Source organism: Brassica napus, chromosome A6 (assembly GCF_020379485.1).
Source record: "Brassica napus cultivar Da-Ae chromosome A6, Da-Ae, whole genome shotgun sequence".
Taxonomy (NCBI): Eukaryota; Viridiplantae; Streptophyta; class Magnoliopsida; order Brassicales; family Brassicaceae; genus Brassica; species Brassica napus.
The window spans coordinates 24637090-24657628 of record NC_063439.1 but is presented as its reverse complement, the minus strand read 5'-3'; the positions used below and the strand labels follow the sequence as shown (position 1 = coordinate 24657628).

Genomic DNA, 20539 nt, shown 5'->3' with positions numbered 1-20539 from the left:
TATAACTTATATATTTTGAAGTTATATGTCCATATATCTGTTTAAATCAAATTAGTCGTGAAATCTTTAAAATTTCTTAAGTTGTTAGAAAACTTATCATTTCCACAAAAAACCTTCCTTATCTTCCTTACTTAGTGTCTAGATGGTGATGCCATAATAAGGTGAATTATACAAATTGCATATTTTCTGATTTTTTTTTCTATGCAAGTGTTATATATGATCTAAAACTGTCTAAATGCATTGGTTTTACTAAAATTTCTTTATTTTTTACGTAGTATTACTAATAAATGTTGAAATTTGCAAAAGTATTACTATGAATAAGATAGTATTACTACTACCTTGGGTACTACTAAGTGTAAATATAATAATAGTGTTTTTAAAATATTTGGCATGCACACATTTAAAATGAGTGAAATTTTAATTATATATTAATAACATGGGTTAAATATGTTATAGACGATCTAAATATGTATGAAGCTTTTTTTATTTATCTTAGTAATACCTAGTAAAACTAGTAGTTCAAATTTTTTCTTGCAGTCAGTATTTTATTTTTAATTTTACTTTATTTAGTTGTACATATAATACCAGTGTATGATATATATATATATATATATATATATATATATATATATATATATATATATATGTTTTAAATGTATAATTTAATATTAAAAAAATTCTAAGCAGATGTTAAATACAAATTCTTGAAAAAGAGATTTGTATATGATCTATACGACCAACAAAAGAAATTTTTATTGCTAGTATTTCATTCGAATCCTAGCAAATGATAAAAATCGATTAGCTTTTGATTTGTTTGAAAATTTGCTAGGAGTTATACGCATATTCGGGTGGGTCTAAAGCTTAGTGAAAAACTGAATTTTTGGGGATTAATCGAAGATCAATTTTGGGGTTTTATTTTACTTTCAAAATAAATGTATATATTTGCAAAAAATAAATAAATGTATATCTACTGTAGTTATGTAAATTAAAGCTGGATATCACGTGGTCTGGTGGTAGTGTTCTTTGATTGTTTGTTTTGCGTATTTTATTTTAAACAGAATACATACAAAATCTAGTGTATGGAAATATACAATGGAGTGACATGTGGTCTGGTGGTGCCGTGCTTGTTTCTTAACCAGCCAACCCCGTGTTCGACCACGGGTTTCTTTTTTTTTTTTTCTTTTTAATGAGTGGCAGTTTAGTAATTATCTCTTCGTTTTCCTATTAGGGCTTTGGCGATTTTGCAAATTTCTTCTGCGGCCGCCATGGATTTTCTTCAAAGAATCTTAAGTTTTTATGGGTTTTACTTGTTGTTTGTACATCAAAACTATAGATTAATCGATACTCATTGATTTGGAATTTCAAAATCGCGAAAAACAAAATATTTTTTGTTTTAATACACCTAAATATCAGATGGACAGAAATTGCCATGGACATGAGCTGAACTCGCCGGAAAGTTGGGCATCTTCCCCGCGTTTTAGAGAGAGAGAGAGAGAGAGAGAGAGAGAGAGAGAGAGAGAGAGAGAGGTCTTTGTCGACAGAGTAAGGGGGGAAAGGAAAACCTTCGGGATAGGTAAGAGGGTTAGCTTAGGTTGGATTGTAATTTACATAATTCATTAAGGCTATTATAGTATTTAGCCATGTTTCTGTAATTAAAAGAAAATAAAAATAAATAATTTATTAAGATGGGACAAAATAGAAGAAAGCTTGTAGTAACTAGGGCAAATTAGAATAAAGTCCTTGGTGGCCTCTGTTTTATCGCTTTTTTCAAAATTACTTTTGTTTTTTTTTTAATATATTATTAAACTGGTTCGGTTCGGTTTTCAATTATTTTGGTTTGTATAAACCTTTACCCAATTAAACCAAACAAAAATAGGATTTAATTTTATATTCAATTAGTTCAGTTGATAAAAAATATATTAAAATTAATTGAAGTTTGGTGTTTCGATTAGATTCAGTTTAATTTAATTTAAATGATTTTAGCTAATTTTAATTAATTATTTTAGGTTTGAAATTTTGGTAGGAATCAGTTTAACATGATTAGAGGGTTTTTTAATTAAAAGCAACTAACTAACCATCAAGCCAAATCAATAACCAAAATTTCAGTTCGGTTCGATCAAAATCCCAGGGCCTATTCAAGCTTAGTAACCGGAGAGAGTTGCCATTTTATTACTGCTGTATAACTTCTCTTTAGTCAAGCTTATTGTGAAAATCAAGAAAATAAAAATAAAAATTAAAGAAAAAGAAAAGATTTTATTTAAAGCTTAGAGAATCTTCTGGGGAGGTCTAAGTTCTTTAGGCAGCTCACTAAAGTTCTCAGCGTCTAAATCGGATTGAAACATTGGTCTCTTCCCCATCTTCCACACAATCCCATCAGCCAGGTGTTCTTTGTTTGGTGTCAGCATTACAAAGTTTGGATCTGCTCTTTGGTAACTGCAAATGTCATAAAATAAACCAAAAGAAACTCATATACTGCTTTGTTTGAGACCATGAAAGTTAAAAGATGATTTTGATTGAACTCAAACTAGTCAAAAATGGACTGACCTGGCTTCTCTTATGTTATCAACGCGGAGACCAAACCCATATGCTGTTTCTCTAGTCGAATGATTAGTAGTTGCTGCATCAAAAACGATCCCAACATGTTCATGTACCAGGAAAATTCTTATAGACTTAGAGATTATGTTCACCGTGAGCTAGATTTCTCAAAGTGTTCAAGTTAATAAAAGATTGGTTTATGGAGGACATACCTGAAATATTGAATGCGAAAGACGGTTTCCACCATGACTTGAATGCTAATGTGAATGTTGAGCTCAGAGCTCCAACTTTACCCTGCAAAAACAAATATACATACTAAGACTGCGACTTTATCATCAAGCTATACGTAGAAAGGAGAAATAGTATACCTTCAGCAAGAAGTTCTTATTGGCCTGCCAAGACGCAGCCATCTGCAGAGAAGAATCTGGGAGGTTCTCTGACGCCTTGGAATCATCAACCCTTCAGTTATGGACAACAATAAAGCTATGTTACCGTATAGAAAAGACTTTACAGCTAACAATGTTTTTGTTCTCAGAGATGTTGACTACCTCGTTTGTAGCTCAAAACCCAAGTCAATGTAGTTTGTGATTCCAACTACTTCGTCTTCTTCAAAAGGATTTTTCACCTGTTCCAAGTCTAATTAATGTCAGAGCTAGAAGTTGTATTAAATTTTACATACCAATAGACTTAATTAATAATAGATGCTGCACGAAGAAAGAACTAGTTTGAAGGAGTCCTACCCGCCTTTGGACAACTACATGTTGGTAGAACGAAGCGATAAACTGCATTTACAAGAAGGGTAACAATATCAGCAAGACTAAGAAAAAACTAGCACAAAATGAAATACTGATGTTTCATTGGATAACACTATGATATAGACATCATAACAGCCATGCTTCATCTAAACGGACTTTAAAAGTATGACCTGAGAGCTCCTGGCTAGTTCGAGGCCAAAGTTGAAAGAAGGGCTTAAGGGGCTTCTTGACCCTACTCCGTAACCAGCAGCACAACTCCAGTTCCTTAGGTCGCTGTATTTTGCGGTGTCTTTGTTTTCATCTAACACAAAGTCCCCAATACTATGTTGATGCCCATTTTCTTTCAATCACACAATGTATATATATTCTACGGGAGACAAGTGAAATAGAACATTGTACCACATAGCGGCTCATATTGTACTCCTACTGTAAGCCTTCCCATCTTGCTTACAAGCCATGCACTCTTCGGAAACTCGTCCTTTGCTGGAATGTGGATTAAAAGGGTCAGAATCGTGTAGGCAACAAAGAAGCAGAGGAACTAGAAGTGCTTACTAGTAAAAGGAGAGACGGTAGCTCCGAGAGACAAATTCGTTGAGCCATATCTCAACCCCATAATTCCATATTCGTCAGACAACTGTTCACTACAAAAACAACATATGTTCATATCCAAAACATTTTTATTTTAAATACCATAAGGTTCGGGCCAAATGTAATATTAGTTTCGTCCCCAGGCCCCCGAAACCACAACATTAATATTAGTTTCCTCCCAGCATCACTCATATTCAAAGCATTACATTATAAGAAAAAATCCAATAAAACATGTTTCTTCCCTAAAATGAAACTCACGCTTTTTTTGAAAGTAAAGGATAGATTGCAAACGCTCCCACTCCATATTTAGGGTAGTAAGCAGAAGACCTCATTAGTAGAACCCTGAGTGATGACAAAACAAAGTAAATTATTACAAAAAGGTTGTAATGAAGATGAGCTTTGAGAAGATAATGTAAAGTAGCACGGAGTTTTACGGATTGGAGGTGGACACAGAGAGGTCCACAAAAGTATGAGGATCATCAACATCACTGCACCATTTAGTAACAAGAATGTTAAACATTATTCTATTTATCGACAGTAACAAAAGTTAAAATACATTTACCTTTGCCAGCGAAACAATGCATTCCCCACGAGATCACCTTCCGCTTTACGATCTAGAGCGCCTGAAAGCTTTTACTATTTAAGGAAACAAAATTATATCTTGCACCATCCTCAAATACAGCATATCATGATAAAGAGAGAGGTAAATAAAAGGAAGAGATGTTTGTTTTAAATGGATACAGATGCAACCAAGTCCACATGAGGATCATCAATAGGCTTCAACAAAAACTTTGCAGAGAATTGACGAGCGTCTTCGAAGTAATCCTCAAAGAGACATTTCAAAGCAAGCTTCCCAAACAACAAGTTGTATGATGGTTCCAACATCCTGCATCACACCCCCTCAAAGACATTTGATTAAATTCAAAGCTGAACATTAAACAAATGATCATGTCTAAAAGACTAACACACATAGACATATAGACACACAAATATTCACCAAACTGAACACAACACGACACGAGTTGAAGTGTATACAAGACAAGAATGTCCCCTCCCCACCAGCTTTTCTGTAATAATGTTTATGATACCTGTTACGGGCGGAGAGAGGAGGGAAATCAAAGAGCGGAGGGACAAGAACCACCGGAGGCGGCGGTTCCTTGGCCAGAAAATTCCCCATGGCGAGAGCTCTTTCTTTATCTTGAAGCTTCGAAGAATCAAATTTGTTCAAGGAGAAGAGAGTTAGTTAGTTAAGTGAATGTGGGAGGCGAAAGAGCGGCGTTCGTCTCGCTTTCCTTTGAATCTTTCTACCTCTGTATTATAAAATAGAGAATACTGAATTGAATTGTTATGTTATGTTGTGTGTTAATTGTATTATGGAGTATTTAATAGTTATGTTTACTCTTAATAAGACTCTTAACATAATATTGATATATAATTAAAAAAATTCTAATTCGATCAAACGTATGAACAAAAATGTATAAAAATAATATCAGCTTGCTTTCTAATTAAGTCTTTTCATTAAAAATTTTGAATTTTTGATCCACAAAATATACATCCTCACAACTTTAATTTATCTCCAATAACCTCCTAAAATAACCTTGAGAAACTCAAACAAGGAAAAAGAAAAATCTAATCTTAATTAAGCTTAACCTTATTTTGACGTGGCATTTGTTTCGCGACTGTGTCGCTCTCATAGTATGCCACCGCTTCAGAAAATCCTTCAATCTTTTCTTTTGTCATCTTTTATTATACAAACAGAATATTTATTTGCAGAATTTAATGGATTGGTTATCTTCCGTGTGATTAATACTCTTTTCGTTTCAAAAAAAAGATACGACTCCATCCGTTTTATAATATAAATAGTTTTGACTAAAAACACAAAAAATATTATATTTTAAAAAATATTATATAATAAATAGGTTATATATAATTTAACCAAATCAAAATAAATCTATTTAATTTGATTAGTCATATTATATTTAATAAATATAAAATTTACCTTGTAATATAAAAACTAAAGACATTTTAAAACAATTTTTTTTCCCTAAAACTACTTACAATATGAAACGAAGAGAGTATTTTCTAACGTTTTCACACATATTAAGAAAAACACTAAATCACTATAATAAATGTATTGTTTTCTGCTATTTTTCAAATTTTAATATTTTTTAACCAATAATAATTTAATAAAATCAATTTTTTTGAAGTTTACAATTTTTTTACAGTAGACATAAAATATACATTTTTATGAAACAAATTATTTTTCTAAAGCATATATCTTTTTGAAACGGATAGATGGGGTACCGTACCAAATTAAATGAAAACCAATATAACGTGATTCGGAGTTTGAAATTTTTTTTTATATTTTTTTTAAATTATGTTTTGCCTATTAACTGTATAACTAGACTAGGACTTTCGGATACTCGCTAGAATTCTAATCAGATATTTTAAGTTTTATTCTAATTACTAAATTCCTTTCTAATAAATTTGTAAATATGGATCCTTCCCTTTCCAGGTCAGTGGGTGAGACAGAGAGGCCGAGAATGTTGAGATCAGGAAACTCTGATGCAGTGAGCACTGCAACGTTCGACTGGAGATAGTTGTCTGTCTCTCCAGCTACAGTAAGTTTGGTGGACTTGAAATCCTGAGCGTTTATACGGATCCTTGCAAGGATAGCCATTGATGAAGAAGATGCTTTGTCCTCCCGGAGCCGTTGGAGAAGTGTCTTGCATATTGTCTGAATCCGGAGATACATATAAGAAAATTACACAAAACAAGACCATGAAGAAAAAATTAATCATTGTGAATAATTATGAAGAGCATTTAACTTGTAAATATTCAGATATATATAGAAACAGCTAAAAGTGAAGCCAACAATAAAACATACATTATGTTTCTAGGTGTTAGAGTTGAGTACACAACTTAGTGGCTTTTTGAGTAAGATTATGTTCTAAGATGAAAACTGCTCCTAAGTAATACTTTTCACTAATGTTTCAACTTACTGACGTTGACATTATTTCTTCTTCAAGTATTTTCTTTACCTGAATATACAATGTAGCTTTGCTATAACAGGAAACCATTTGCTATAACAGGAAACCAACTAAGCTATAGGCTTAGCTAAGTTTCATGGAGATTTGGTTAATCCTCGAGTGAGAAGTACAGTACAATGGTTTGGTTCGGTTGGTATACCAAAAGTATTATACAATTGAAGGGAAAACATGAATGATCCCTAGTGCCCATTTTTAGGCCGAGAAGTATCGGTTTCATCGCTGTTGTCCTAGCTCTCAAGTATATCTTGGATGAACTTGATGAAAGAGGAGAGTCCACCCAAGAAATTATGGTCGACGACACCATTTCCATCAAGAACATGCGTAAAATCCACCAGCTTTACTTGTGCCCGCGCACCTCCTCCTCCTTTCATCAAAATCGATTCATTCTCATAAAACATATAAACCGAGCAAGAACTGAAATGGTATAGCGTTTGAGTTTCAAACCAAGCTTTAAGCTCTAATAACTGCGCTAAGATCCCATTAGAACCGCCGTAAACTTCTGACGCAAATGCACAGTCTGGTATCGAGTCAGCTAGCGAGTTCGATGACACAAACTTCCTTAGAACTAATCTAGCGTCATCGACTTTGTACCCATGAACAACCTTGTACTCGACTATCCAAAACCTCGATTCTTGGTGGTCAAAAATCTTAAAACCAGCATGCCTAAACCCCAAGGAAACAGAGGTGGTCTCTCTATCGTTCTTTAGGCATTGGTTGAAATACAGTTCGGATACACCCGGGTACCATGTCCTAGATCCAATCTTAACATCCATTCCCGAGGGATTTGAGTAACCATAAACAACATCGTCAAGAACTATGTGTGGAAGCTTGCCAGATCCATTAGATGCTTCCACTACTTGAGTGCCGTGATACACGGGGAAATATCCACGGATATGATCCGGAACATTCTTGTTGGACGAGAAGGACTCGTAGAACTTAGCCTCGTTTTCCCCACGACCATTACTCTGAAATGGCTTGAAGAATCGGCCTTCTCCGTCCACGAGCGGACCAAGCCTCCCATCTTTAGCCATGTGACCAGCAACTTGGTGTTCAGGGTCCTTGAGCATCTTCATGCAGCAAACAGTATCTACGATAATAAGAAACAAGATTTCACCAGAAATTTTCTTAGTATCCTTCTTTAAAGACGAGGATCATAAAGTTTCATCTATTGACTTGAGATATCTAGAAGCGTATTAAAAGTCAACGATCTTTCTATTAAACTAAGTACTGAATCAAACTACTAAGAAACAAAATTAACAACGAGGAAGAAAATATTACCAAGAAAATCTCCAGGGGTGCGAAAACAAAGATCAAAAGACGAATGTGTAGTTGTTTATGTAGTAGAATAAGAAACGTAGAATAAACAATGACCAGATAGATAACTTTTAGAAAAGGAAAAAACAACGACCAGATAAGCCATCTTGTCGGGAAGATGAATAAATATTGTAATAATGAATAAATTCTTTTTAATTATGAAAATCGGTTGAAACATGTTGTCAATTTTTTAAAGGAAAAAACGACTGAAACATTAAAACGGATTCGTGATTAGAAAATTATGAAAACATAATTTGACCAGAAACAAATAAATAAATTTAGTGACCTTCCAGAAAACAATTTTGAAAAATAACGAAATCTGAAATTAGATTCTATTCTGGTTCTGAAATACATAGAGCGGGTTTTTTGGATCACAGTTTCTTAAAAAAAAAATATTTTGTCTCAAATCATTTTATTTTATTTCTATAATTTATATAAGTTTCAAAACTCTCGAAACCAAATAAGCTTCCTAGGCTATAATTCACATCCATGGAACTTTGGTTTTGAATCTTACGATTTTTGGCGGGTCACTTTTGTTTGAAATTCTGAGTGTTTGGAGAAAACTTTTGTGTGCTAAACAAGTTATCTCACAGATTGAAACTATGAATACGTTTTTTTTTTCAAATCTGTTTGTCATAAGACTTTTGTGTAAGTCTTCTGGCAGTAGAAGACTTATAGGAAAGTCGTCTGGTCATTGCAGAAGTTAGTTTTGCAATTGATTTTTAAATGTGTTTTCAGAGACGACTTATATAGAAGTTGCCCGTTTTTGTTTGTTAAAAAAAATCTCGAAAATACCAGAGACGACTTTCATGTAAGTCGTCTAGGATAAATGGGTTAATTTTGCATTTGACCGGTCTGTGTCAAAAATTTGACTTACATGAAATGACTTATATGGAAGTCGTCTAATTATAACAAAATATTAAAGTTTTATTTTTCTTTTGGACGACTTATAAGTAAATCGTCTTAGAAAAGTCATATTTCTAACACAATCCGGTCAAATGCAAAACTAACTTGTTTATCCTAGACGTTATCTAGGAAAAGTCAAATTTCAAGACGACTTACCGGGAAGTCATCTAGGAAAAGTCAAATTTCTAACACAGTCCGGTCAATTGCAAAAATGACCTAAATGGACGACTTTTCTAGAAGTCTACCAAAAGACTTTTGTGGAAGTCATCTACGTCAATGTTTATAAACTTTTATTTTCTCTAAAACTATAAAGAATTTTTAATAGTTTCTGGTTAATTCATGTATATTAGTCGATATATAAGCTCCTGAATGAAATTCATAGCTTAACTGGTTTTAATTATAAGTTTACCAACATTCATGTGTATTAATGTTTCCAGCTAATTCGAGAAGACTTTAATGGAAGTCTTCTACGTTAGTTTTTTGTAATTTTTTTAAGTAACTTTAAGATCAAATAATATGGTTTAATGTGTCTTCTTAGATCATAAGATATTCTTTTTAACTTTCAAGAAATTTGAAATTTCAATTTTCACTTAAAATTGTGAGTTTACCGCTTAAATTTTATTTTTGCGCTTAAATTTGCCGATTTCCATTTTCCGCTTAAAATTTAAGTATTCCGAGAAGACTTCTAATAAAAGTGTTCTATCTTTGAACTTATGTAATGTTTTATCTTTTGTGAATTTGACTAAGATTTTTTGAGAATTCTTCTCTCTTAGTTATAATAAATTTGATTAATTTTTTGTGTCATTGTGTTTTCTATTGAAGTTGTATCAATAACTTCAATTTTGTCAAATAATTTTAGCAAGATAATATTGTGGGCAATGAACATATTTACCAAATTTTTTATTAATATCTCTTTAAATTTACAAAAACAAAATCACAACTAAAAGAGTACACGTCCAAATCACAAAACAGACTACAAACAAAATTATTATAGATCATTCCTCTACAAAGACAAGCTTAGACTCCACTTGATATGGAAGAAGACTCTGTTAAAAGATTTCTATGAAGTCTTCTAGCGTATTATATTTTAGAAAACTTCTGAGAAGACTTCCCATAAGTCTTCCAAAGTCTGATCCATATCTGAAAAACATGTATATCAAACCAAGATCTAAAAAACATGCATATCAAAAAACATTCGAATGGCTTAAAAAAAGAGAAAATGAGTAGAAGATTAAATATATATATTTTTATAGAACACACAAAGTACATATCCAAGTGGAAGATGAGAACCATCTAATTAAAAACATGCAACAAAAAATATAGATTAGAGAGAAAGACATGAGACAAAAATGAAAAATTCATATAAAGTTAGGTGTTTTCAAGTCAAAGAGATTTTGGCAAGATAATATTGTGGGTAATGAACATATTTACCAATTTTTTTCATTAATATCTCTTCAAATTTACAAAAACAAAATCACAACTAAAAGAGTACACGTCCAAATCACAAAACAGACCACAAACAAAATTATTATCGATCTTTTCTCTATAAAGACAAGCTTAGACTCCACTTGATATGGAAGAAGACTCTGTTAAAAGACTTCCATGAAGTCTTCTAGCGCATTATATTTTAGAAGACTTCCGAGAAGACTTCCCATAAGTCTTCCAAAGTCTGATCTATATCTGAAAAACATGTATATCAAACCAAGATCTAAAAAACATGCATATCAAAAAATATTCAAATGGCTTAAAAAAGAGAAAATAAATGGAAAATTAAATATATATTTTTTTATAGAACACACAAAGTACATATCCAAGTGGAAGATGAGAACCATCTAATTAAAAACATGCAACAAAAAATATAGATTAGTGAGAAAGACGTGAGACAAAAATGAAAAATTCATATAAAGTTAGGTGTTTTTAAATCAAATAGATTAGAGTGGGTTTGGAGAGGTTTAGTCTGAAAAAATTTAAGAACTTTATGTAACAGGAGGTTACCAAATGAAGAAAAATCAGACATAAAAACTTAACAAAACACGCAAATATGTTATGAAAGGAAGACATAGGAAAATACTTAGCCAGAAAAAAACTTTTTGGAAGTCTTCTAGCGCATTATATTTTAGAAAACTTCCGAGAAGACTTCTAAAAAGTCTTCCAAAGTCTGATCCAGATCTGAAAAACCTGGATATCTATTTCCAGATCTGAAAAACCTGCATATCTAAAAACGTTTAAATGGCTTAAAACAGAGAAAATGAGTGGAAGATTAGATATATCTACCTTTATAGAACACACAAAAATGCATATCTAAAATAGTAAATATACCTTTAAAGGAGTGGAAGATGAGAATCATGTGATGAAAAACCTGCAAAACAAGATAAATTAGTGAGAAAAACATGAGACAAAAACAATAAATTAAAGTATATAATTAATAGTTATATACGCGCGGTTATGTTTGGTTTAAGTTGATATCAAATAAGTTTTAAGCAAATAAAATGTGAAGAGTCAATAAATTGCAGTCAAATAAGTTTTAGAATTTAAAAAAATTATCAAATAATATAATTACAAAATTAATCATACGAAGTACATAAATCTAACACTATTAAAAGGAGAATAAGAAGCATTCTTACCTATGCCACATCAGATCAGAAAATCAACCACTAATATTTCAGCAATCATCCATGTCATCTTTGGGCTTAGAGTTTTGTTTTGGGCTTCTTTTTTTATATTTTCTTATTTTGTTTTGTGCTTCTTTTCCTTGCAACTCATTCTCTCTTTCCGTCGTTTTTCTTTTACCTTTCGACTTCCACATCTTGCATTACTCTTCTCTCTAAATCGGTTTCATCGCATACCTTCACCTCTCTAATCAAACTTTGCTTGAACTCATTCAATGGATCCTTTTCACCTTCCTCTCCCTTTGTCTATTTATAAATCTCTTCTCTTAGCTTGTGTCTCGATTAAAATTGAAAAGCTTCTCTCAAACAATCATCCCGATGGAACCCAAAGGAAACGCTTCAATCTCCAGCGACCGCAAGACCAACAAGAAGACCGTCGTCTTCCTCTTTCACATGCGGTGCTAAGCAGAATAGAGTCCCGGTCTAGATTGAGCCTCCTAAGCAGTGTCGCTAGATTTCTACTCGAAGCTGTGAACGCCTGAATCAAATCAGAGTAATAATTTCACAAATTCTCGGGGAGAACACTGATCGGAGTGATGGGGAGACTTGGCTTGGGTTACCATACGATCCATCAAAGAAAGAGGAAGAAGCACCCTAGCTGAAAGAAGAAGGTTCAGATCTAGAGACATAAGGTTTGAATTTGGAGGAAGATGTTTTAAAAATGTATTTATGTTACCTATCACACTTCTGAATCTAGATTTTGCCATGGAATAGCATTGGTGCCAAGTTAGCTTTGTTAGGTCTTCGAACCAGCGCCTTGGTTCTGTTAACAATTGAACAAGCGATTAAGGTATTACACGTCAACCCTTCGGTTCCAGTCTTTCGCCTATTTTCTTTTATATGCACTAATATACTTTCTTTTTGATTTTAGATTGGGTTCAGACACATTGACGATCACGAGAAAGAGGTAAAACATTACTCATATCACCAAATTTAAGAGACCATATGATGTTAAGTCTTTGTGGTTGACATGTCCTGCCTCTTGCATGTTACGTTCTCCTCATGCTATGATTCAGTTTACTAGATTGGTAGTGTATTGAATAAATTAATAGATTGTGGTTTCGTGAAGCGTAAGGAGTTCATCACTTCGAAAGTTTCGTTTGTCTTTATTTGGTTTGTATCATTCTTCGTATTTCTATTACACTAGCAGCAAGTGTTTTTTGAAGAATATCACGGGAAACATCAATTGGGAGATCGTGGGAGTCAACATTACTTACAAGTCACCTTAATAAAGCTCAAGTCCTGAAGAAATTATTTACAAGTCACCACAAAAGGAAGGAAATGTAAAGGCTGACATGGAAACGGATATATCAATCAAGGAAGATCTTGAAACAATGCTGACCATAACAAGAAATAAGCTCAACGACATACACAAGGGTAACAAAAATCTTAATCATCACATCTATAGTCTCAACGATACTTCCTTTCGGTCTATAAATTTCATCACTTTCTTATGTGCTTTTTTGCACTGTTGAAACAGTTAAACCAATGCAAGTCTAAAAATGTTAATAGAGAGATTCAGAATACACACTAAGGTGTTTATGGGTGTTAGATTCAGAATACACACTAAGGTGTTCGTGGGTGTTTGATTATGATTGAGTTTTTGTCTGTAGTGATGGTATATTGTAATAGCTTCGGCGAAGTTATAATAAGAGTGTCGAAAATGCTTACTAACTTAAATAAGCAACTAAGAGTGTTATCTACAATTTAAACAACCAACACAAATAAATTTCCACAAAAAAAACCTCTCTCCAGTGACGTATAGAAGACTCACAAAAAGTTCACCATACAAAGCCAAGGATGATCATACTAGAGTTACTCATGATGGTAGTAGGAATTACATAATGCATTGATCGTCCAGAGCAAGTACAAATGGAAAGCTGAGAAAATGGAGATGGTTCCAAGAAAGAAATAATTTCTTGAAGAAATTGTTGTTCAGAAGGAAAAGAGCGAACATCAAAAAAATGTTTTGCCTTAATTTTGTAATCAACAAATGTTTGTATTGGTGATATTGGGGAGGGAACTAGAAGTGAGGATGACAAAGATTGCGCCAGCTAAATTTGAGAGCAACATGTACATGACACAATGCATTTGTGAAACGATTTGTCCCATAAGTGATATGGCATGATTATAGAGAATTAGTAATTTAGCAAATATTTATCTTTAAATTAGCCATTTGAAAAATATATATTTGACTGCTGTGGCTTTACAAATTTTAGGAATTAAAAAATTGACTGTTGCTTTAGAAAAATCCTAAAGCTATAATTTGTTGTTTTTTGAAACCATTTACGTAAGATACTAAAGGAAGAGTAAATTCAGTTATTGACTGTGAAACCATTTGTGAAACGATTTGTCCGATTGTTTGCAACTGTGACTGCTGTGGCTTTACAAATAAATTTGCTTTACAAATTTTAGGTTTTAAAAATTTGACTGTTGCTTTAGAAAAATCCTAAAGCCATAATTTGTTGTTTTTTGAAACCATTTACGTAAGATACTAAAGGAAGAGTAAATTCAGTTATTGACTGTGAAACCATTTGTGAAACGATTTGTCCAATTGTTTGCAACTGTGACTGCTGTGGCTTTACAAATAAATTTGCCTTACAAATTTTAGGCTTTAAAAAATTGACTGTTGCTTTAGAAAATTCCTAAAGCTATAATTTGTTGTTTTTTGAAACCATTTACGTAAGATACTAAAGGAAGAGTAAATTCAGTTATTCTGGCTTTGAGAATTTTAAGGAAGACTTTAAAGACTTTAGAAGTTCTAAAGTCTGATTGGTAATAATTTGACTTTAAAGGCTTTAGATCTAATTATTGTAGTATTTCTAAAGCAACAGAAACTAATACAAACATTTACAAAATACTTTCATGTTAAAATAGTAAATAATTTTATCCATTTACACTTTACTAACTTATTCAATAATCTCAAAACAAAGGATGCAAACATCTAAAATAAAATTAATATACCTTGAGAGCATTGACATATATTGTATTTTAAATAGTTTATGCAAAATGATCTCAAATTCACTAAAATATATAGATAATTTGTACTTCCTACACACCAAATCTACCCTATTTGCATTATATACTCTATTTCCCACTAATTTTCTTCTCCCCATCATTACCATTTTCTCCCCATTCTATGGTATCCCACTAACTTTAGTATATTGAGCTAATTTGCTTATATATATATTAGAAGCCAAATTACATATTTAAATCTTCATGTAAAACTTGACGCTAGCGTTGAAAAACCTCCAGGAAATCTTTTTCTTTTTAACAACAGGAAATCTTCTCATTTCCACCACAATAGAAGTAGTCTTCGCTGCTAAAAAAAAGAGAAAAAAAATGAGTGCGAGAGAATGAAAGAAACCGACACAGAAAAATGGAACGAGAGAGATACATGCATCCACGAGTTCTTCAACCCACGTACATACCAGTCGTCGTCATTTTTGAACTTCATTTCGTTCACGCACACCACAAACCGTAATTTCAGAATATAAACAACGGTTTTGAGAGACAAATATTCTAAAAATTCACACGATGATTTGTCTACATTGTAAATTCATTAAAAGTAATATATACAAACCCGGCGCGTAGCGCCGGAAAACCACTAGTTCTATTAAAAGTTCATAAGAAACCTGATTAAAATAATTAAAAAAACTAAATTGCATAATATCTTATATAACTTTCATTTAATATAAATAAAAATATATATAATTATATAGCTTGGAGATACACTAAAATAAAAATGTTAAAACACTACCTATAAAAATGTTAAAACATATTGATTTGTAAATTAGATTTTGTTAAAAATATTTTTACGCTTAAGCGTGGATTAAAATCTAATTTTTGTAAGTTACGGTCGGGTCGGTCATATTTCAATTGATGAAACAAAATATTTAAACGGTCTGTAACATCTACATCAGTTTTTGGATGAATGAAATTAAACTCATGATATTAATTACATAATAACATTTAGTTAAAGGATGTTGTCATGCATAACATATACTTCTTGTAGTTATACATTAGTTTAATTTACATGGTTATCTATGTGATGACCAATACTTCATAGAGAAAACGGTTAAACCATACTTCAGCAGAGCTCGCGGTCCCGATCAATATATATATTAATGACCTGCAAAAAAACACCATACAAGACCTGTTTAGATACCTTTTTCATTTTTTACCGGGTACAAGGTTTCGGCTCAGATTTTGGGTAACGTATTTTATGCTTAGACCATGATTATCGCGAGTCTTTTATGGGGTCCTTAACTAAAATTAATGATTTAATTAAATCAAAACAAAATCAAAAGTGTATAATCGATCCTTAGTTAATGGTTTTTGTAACCGATGATAGAAGAGTTTCTTATAACACGTGTCAGCAACATGTGTTTTTGTTTTTTTCTTTATTTTCTTTTCTTTTCTTCTTCTCCTCTTTTTCTCATCTTCTCACCGTCGAAGAGAACTGGAGCATCCGTTCAATCAGCGTTTTCTCTCGTCTTCTCCTCGCCGTCATGCCCGTCTTTCTCTTCTCCGGTCTTCTCTGTCGGTAAAGGAAGCGTCTCCTCCCCTCAATCGCCGCTCGTCCAATCGCTGCGACCCCATCTCCTCTCCCTTCTGACCGGTGAGATCCTTTTCAGATTCATACTTATACGATTGATTTGGTGCTGATTAGATGATGAGATTGAACCTCGATTGTGTCTAAGCTTTGTTAGGATTGTGTTTCTTAAGCGAAGAAGTTTGTTATTGTCGGAGAGAAAGCGAAAGCTATGTATGTTTCTTGTAATGGAATTAAGTGTCTTGTAATGGAGTTAATGTATGTTTCTGTGTCATGGACTGATAATCATGCTTCTGTAATGTCTTGTGCTTTTCTGTGTCACGGACTGATAATGCTTGTGTTCTGTCTTGTAGTGGGAGCATTGAGAGATTCATCAAGAATGGAGCAGTGGGAGCATCTCGTGCTTGTTGTTTCACAGAGTGGAGCAGTGTTAAAAAGTCTACTCTTCTTCAAGTCTTGGGTTTTGTCGCTTGTTAGACTTAGTTTATGTAGTGAATATGTGTGTTGAATGCTTGAAGTAGTTGATAGAGGTGGTTAATAAATGCAGCGCAGAGTTAGGTTGTGGTTAGTGATTAAGCGTGTGATGAATGCTTGTTTAAGTTTAAGAAGAATCTTTGTTCTTGCTCTGTTTAAGCTTCTTGTGTGATGTTGTTAAACGAGTGTGGCATGTTTCTTGTTCTCGTATGGAGTTACTGTATTTATGTTTATGTTTCATATATATACTCTTGTTTTCTACGCAGGTAACACGACACAAGACGAGGCAGATGTGAGCACACGAGTTACAGAGTTGGGAGTGGAAGGATCACGTATTCATTTACACTCTTCCACAAGTAATCAAAAACAAGTAATTTTTTTTCTTTTTAAGAAACTCAAATTAAGAAACTACCATTGTAGTTTAAAAATTAGGTGATTCTTAACTAAAGTCTTTAGCTAAAATTTATTAGTTAAATCATCATTAAAGTGTACTTAAGAAATAATGATGCTCTTAGACCTAAGTCAACTTTATAAGTGGTTGCATGGGCTGGGAGTCTGCATTGCCGCATGTGAGTGGGACTCGTGGACAGATTCAGTCATGGTTTGTCTAGTTTAAGTTCAAACAACCATTTTATGTTTCTGGCAGAGGATTCGTTTGTCAAAATTCATTTCGGTCACTAAAGCTTTACGAGAAGTGAAAGTCGAAAATCAAAAGAAAGCTATATTATACAAAAAGATTAATCAAAAGGCACATAAAATACTGCATTATATATCCTAGAAAATTCAACATTGGGGAAATTCATACAAACAACTTTTAGAACATGCGTACATATCTTTGTAGTCAGTGCTCAGTAGAAAGGAACCTACGCATAGCTCGTAGCAGGATTCGCAACGTGGCCTGTTGATGCGATTTCCTAGAACCATCTCAAAACCATAACCAAAGTATGATAATTTGTTCCCCGGTTTGACGTGTAACAAGCCTTCTAAATGCACACAGTGAACGTGGAGAGTGCTGGCACAATCTTCACATGTGTAGAAATATTTGCTGGGATTCAATCGTGTTTCACATATATCACACCAATATTGACCAGTACTCGCCTCTTCACCAAAGCATAACGTTATAGGATGTCTATCATGCTTTTGGTTTCTAACCACATATGGCAAAGTAGCACACCCAAAACACAAAGGAAAATCACATTCAATACAGTTCAATACCTTATATTGCCAGATGCCACAAGACCGGCATGTCTTTGGATCTGGTAAAGTGAAAAACAACGGATGAGGATGACCCTGGTGAACAAAGGGCTCAGTGATGGAACCACACCGTACATCTAACTGAATACCACAACCTATGTAGCTGAATCCGCTAGAGAACTCCTTGCAGGCAGAGCACCGAAAAACACCCTTGTATAGCTTGTGATATGGAATATGTGTCTGGAGTGTAAGTGGGGTGTTATGCAGGACATGTCGTTTCTTTCTAGGAAGATTCGCACATACTTCGTGGAGGATAAAATCACAATCAACACAACTGTAAAACGAATCTAGATCTATAGGAAGGACGCATGCGCGACAACGCATGCTCTCCTCACCACCACCACCTTCCTTGAATCTTAGATTGTGTTCTTCATGAGTAAAATGATTAATGAGATTCTCACCTACCACCTTGAAGGGTTCAACATCTTCCATCTCTTCTTCGGGTTCATATTCTAGTTCTTCCCCATCCCATACATCCTCTCTCGTGGCACATCTTGAATGAACAGCGTACTGAGGACATTTCAGGCAAGAATAAGCCCCGTATTTTCCATCAATCTTCAAACGACAAACTCCGCATACCCAATTTCTAAGACCAAGAAAATAAGTACGAGAAACGCGATGATGGTGACGATTGATGTTTATGATGCGGGGTAAGTAGATACAAGTCCTGTTCGTTTGGTTGCCGCAGGTTTCGGCGGCAGCGGCGGCGGCAGCGTCAATGAAAACAGTTGTTGTTCGTTTCGCAGACGCTGCCGCTGCCGCTGACGCTGCCGCATACTATATCGCGACCGCAGGTTTTATCGGCGTCAGCCGCAGGACGCGGCGTTCAGACGCGGCGTCAGACGCAGCTTCCTGCGTCAACGAAACGAACAAGAGTTGACGCAGAATGTTGACGCTGCCGCTGCCGCCGGTACCAGCGGCAACCAAACGAACAGCCCTACAATCTTTATGGATCATGAAATCACATTGTGGGCATACATAAGGAGACCGATCACCAACCATCCCACAAGCGTTGCAAGTAAAGAAAATAAGCGGTGGTGGATTCCGGGCGCATGCTGGATCCAAGCTGAATTCACATTCGGAACAATGGTAGATGAGTCTCCTAAACTTTCCTCCGCACAAGCGACATGAGTTGATGTGGGAGTCATCTGGTGCTCCATGCGTGAGAAGTGTGAGGGGGTGGCGCGTGTGGGAAGGATGATTAATCTCCGAAGGGGACTCAGCACATTCTTTGTGCAAGTACATGTCGCAGTCAGAGCAATGGTAGCCTCCGCTATCATTTATTTCGGTGCAGCCACTGCAATAGACCGCACGAGCGAAAAAAGACATAGGATGGTCGTGACCAGGAAGCTTCACTCCTTTCACCTCGTCTTCACAGAACTGAAAGAAGTATTTACTATCTTCATCGCACTGATAGAAGTTTGCTCTATCTTCATCGGACAAATCCAAGTTTACAAAATCTTCATCGGAGAGATTGTCCAATCGGACCATGGTGGATTGGTGGGTTGTAACGCAAAGTGTATCGTGAACACCTCTAAGGTCTCATTTGTTTCTATGTACATATTTATTATTCTTTTTAGTTAAGCTTTTGTTTTTGCTTTTCGAATCCAGCCGTTGCTTATTCACTTTCGTCGGTCTAAAGGTATCCGCCCTATGTATTTAATCAATTATTAATTTTTATTCTAGTCATCATTCGCGCTCTTTACTTTAATCCGTTTATTTCTCCAAAGTCTTGTGTCTTATTGCCCCAATTTTAAATATTTGATTCAGATTTAGTTATCGTTGCCCTCTAGAGAGTAGTGAATGGCTAACTATTAAAGTTAAGATGACAAGATAAATTATAAAACTTCTGTAATCAACTTTTGTTTAGAGTATACTATATATACTACTATCCTAGAGGGATATACTCCCTCTCAAACACTTATTTGGTGACAGAAAGATTCTTATAAGTATTTTTTCGAAATGAAGAGTGTATCACACCGAAAAAAAACATGATGTTTAAGATAATAAGATGATGATATCAGGAACATTTATCAAGCTCAGTTAAAATTAATGAAGATACATTGCTTAGAAACAAATTTGTTTTTTTTTCTTCCTTTTAGTGACAACTTTCGAGACGGTCGAACGTTCTTATGTTCTCATGTTACTCGTAGATAATATGTGTACATTAGGTTGCTGTTTTGTATGAGATTCATCCTGTGAACATGACAGAGCTTCTACGTTCTTGACTTCTTTCCTACTTGGTTGCAGACTTTCTTGACTCACACAAATCAGTGGTCCTTTCAAAAGGTTTTTAAGACTTCAAAATATATTTAAGTAACCAAACACTTGTGAAAACAAGATTAGTGCTCAAAATCAAAAGAGACCCATAGGTAGAAGATTACATACTTTTATAAAATGATTAATTTTTTTTTTCTTCGGTATTTTTGGTGATTTTGA

At 34.0% G+C, this 20539-nt stretch overlaps 3 protein-coding genes and 1 long non-coding RNA gene across 7 annotated transcripts; 1 reads left to right on the top strand and 3 right to left on the bottom strand.

Annotated features, from left to right (window-relative positions):
* Positions 1-2145: 2145 nt before the first annotated feature.
* LOC106352394 lies at positions 2146-5221 on the bottom strand. 3 transcript variants are annotated; one of them, XM_048735361.1, is made up of 14 exons: positions 4967-5221; positions 4620-4764; positions 4441-4508; positions 4313-4366; positions 4137-4220; positions 3843-3931; positions 3690-3773; positions 3461-3594; positions 3276-3317; positions 3084-3160; positions 2904-2994; positions 2748-2829; positions 2545-2617; positions 2146-2433 (listed from the first exon to the last, which is right to left on the bottom strand). In XM_048735361.1, exons 1-14 carry the CDS (start codon positions 5053-5055, stop codon positions 2265-2267), a joined length of 1281 nt encoding a protein of 426 aa, XP_048591318.1. In that variant the 5' UTR covers positions 5056-5221; the 3' UTR covers positions 2146-2264. The 3 variants fall into 3 exon arrangements, with proteins under 3 accessions (XP_048591318.1, XP_013647486.2, XP_048591319.1); XM_013792032.3 differs by having other exon boundaries at positions 3461-3591; XM_048735362.1 differs by having other exon boundaries at positions 3461-3591; positions 3693-3773.
* Positions 5222-6914: 1693 nt separating this feature from the next.
* On the bottom strand, positions 6915-8365 carry LOC111198742 (inositol polyphosphate multikinase beta-like). Of its 2 annotated transcripts, XM_022687862.2 has the most exons (3): positions 8207-8365; positions 7373-8015; positions 6915-7292 (listed from the first exon to the last, which is right to left on the bottom strand). In XM_022687862.2, the coding sequence occupies exons 2-3, from the start codon at positions 7999-8001 to the stop codon at positions 7238-7240; spliced, it is 684 nt and encodes a 227-aa protein (XP_022543583.2). In that variant the 5' UTR covers positions 8002-8015; positions 8207-8365; the 3' UTR covers positions 6915-7237. The 2 variants fall into 2 exon arrangements, with proteins under 2 accessions (XP_022543583.2, XP_022543582.2); XM_022687861.2 differs by having other exon boundaries at positions 6915-8015.
* A 3588-nt stretch (positions 8366-11953) lies between these two features.
* On the top strand, positions 11954-12885 carry LOC125575943. Its single transcript, XR_007314488.1, has 2 exons — positions 11954-12607; positions 12689-12885. It is a non-coding gene; the product is annotated as an uncharacterized LOC125575943 (long non-coding RNA).
* A 4562-nt stretch (positions 12886-17447) lies between these two features.
* Positions 17448-19993, bottom strand: LOC125610032. Its single transcript, XM_048781684.1, has 2 exons — positions 19015-19993; positions 17448-18867 (listed from the first exon to the last, which is right to left on the bottom strand). The coding sequence occupies exons 1-2, from the start codon at positions 19589-19591 to the stop codon at positions 17630-17632; spliced, it is 1815 nt and encodes a 604-aa protein (XP_048637641.1). The 5' UTR covers positions 19592-19993; the 3' UTR covers positions 17448-17629.
* Positions 19994-20539: the final 546 nt, after the last annotated feature.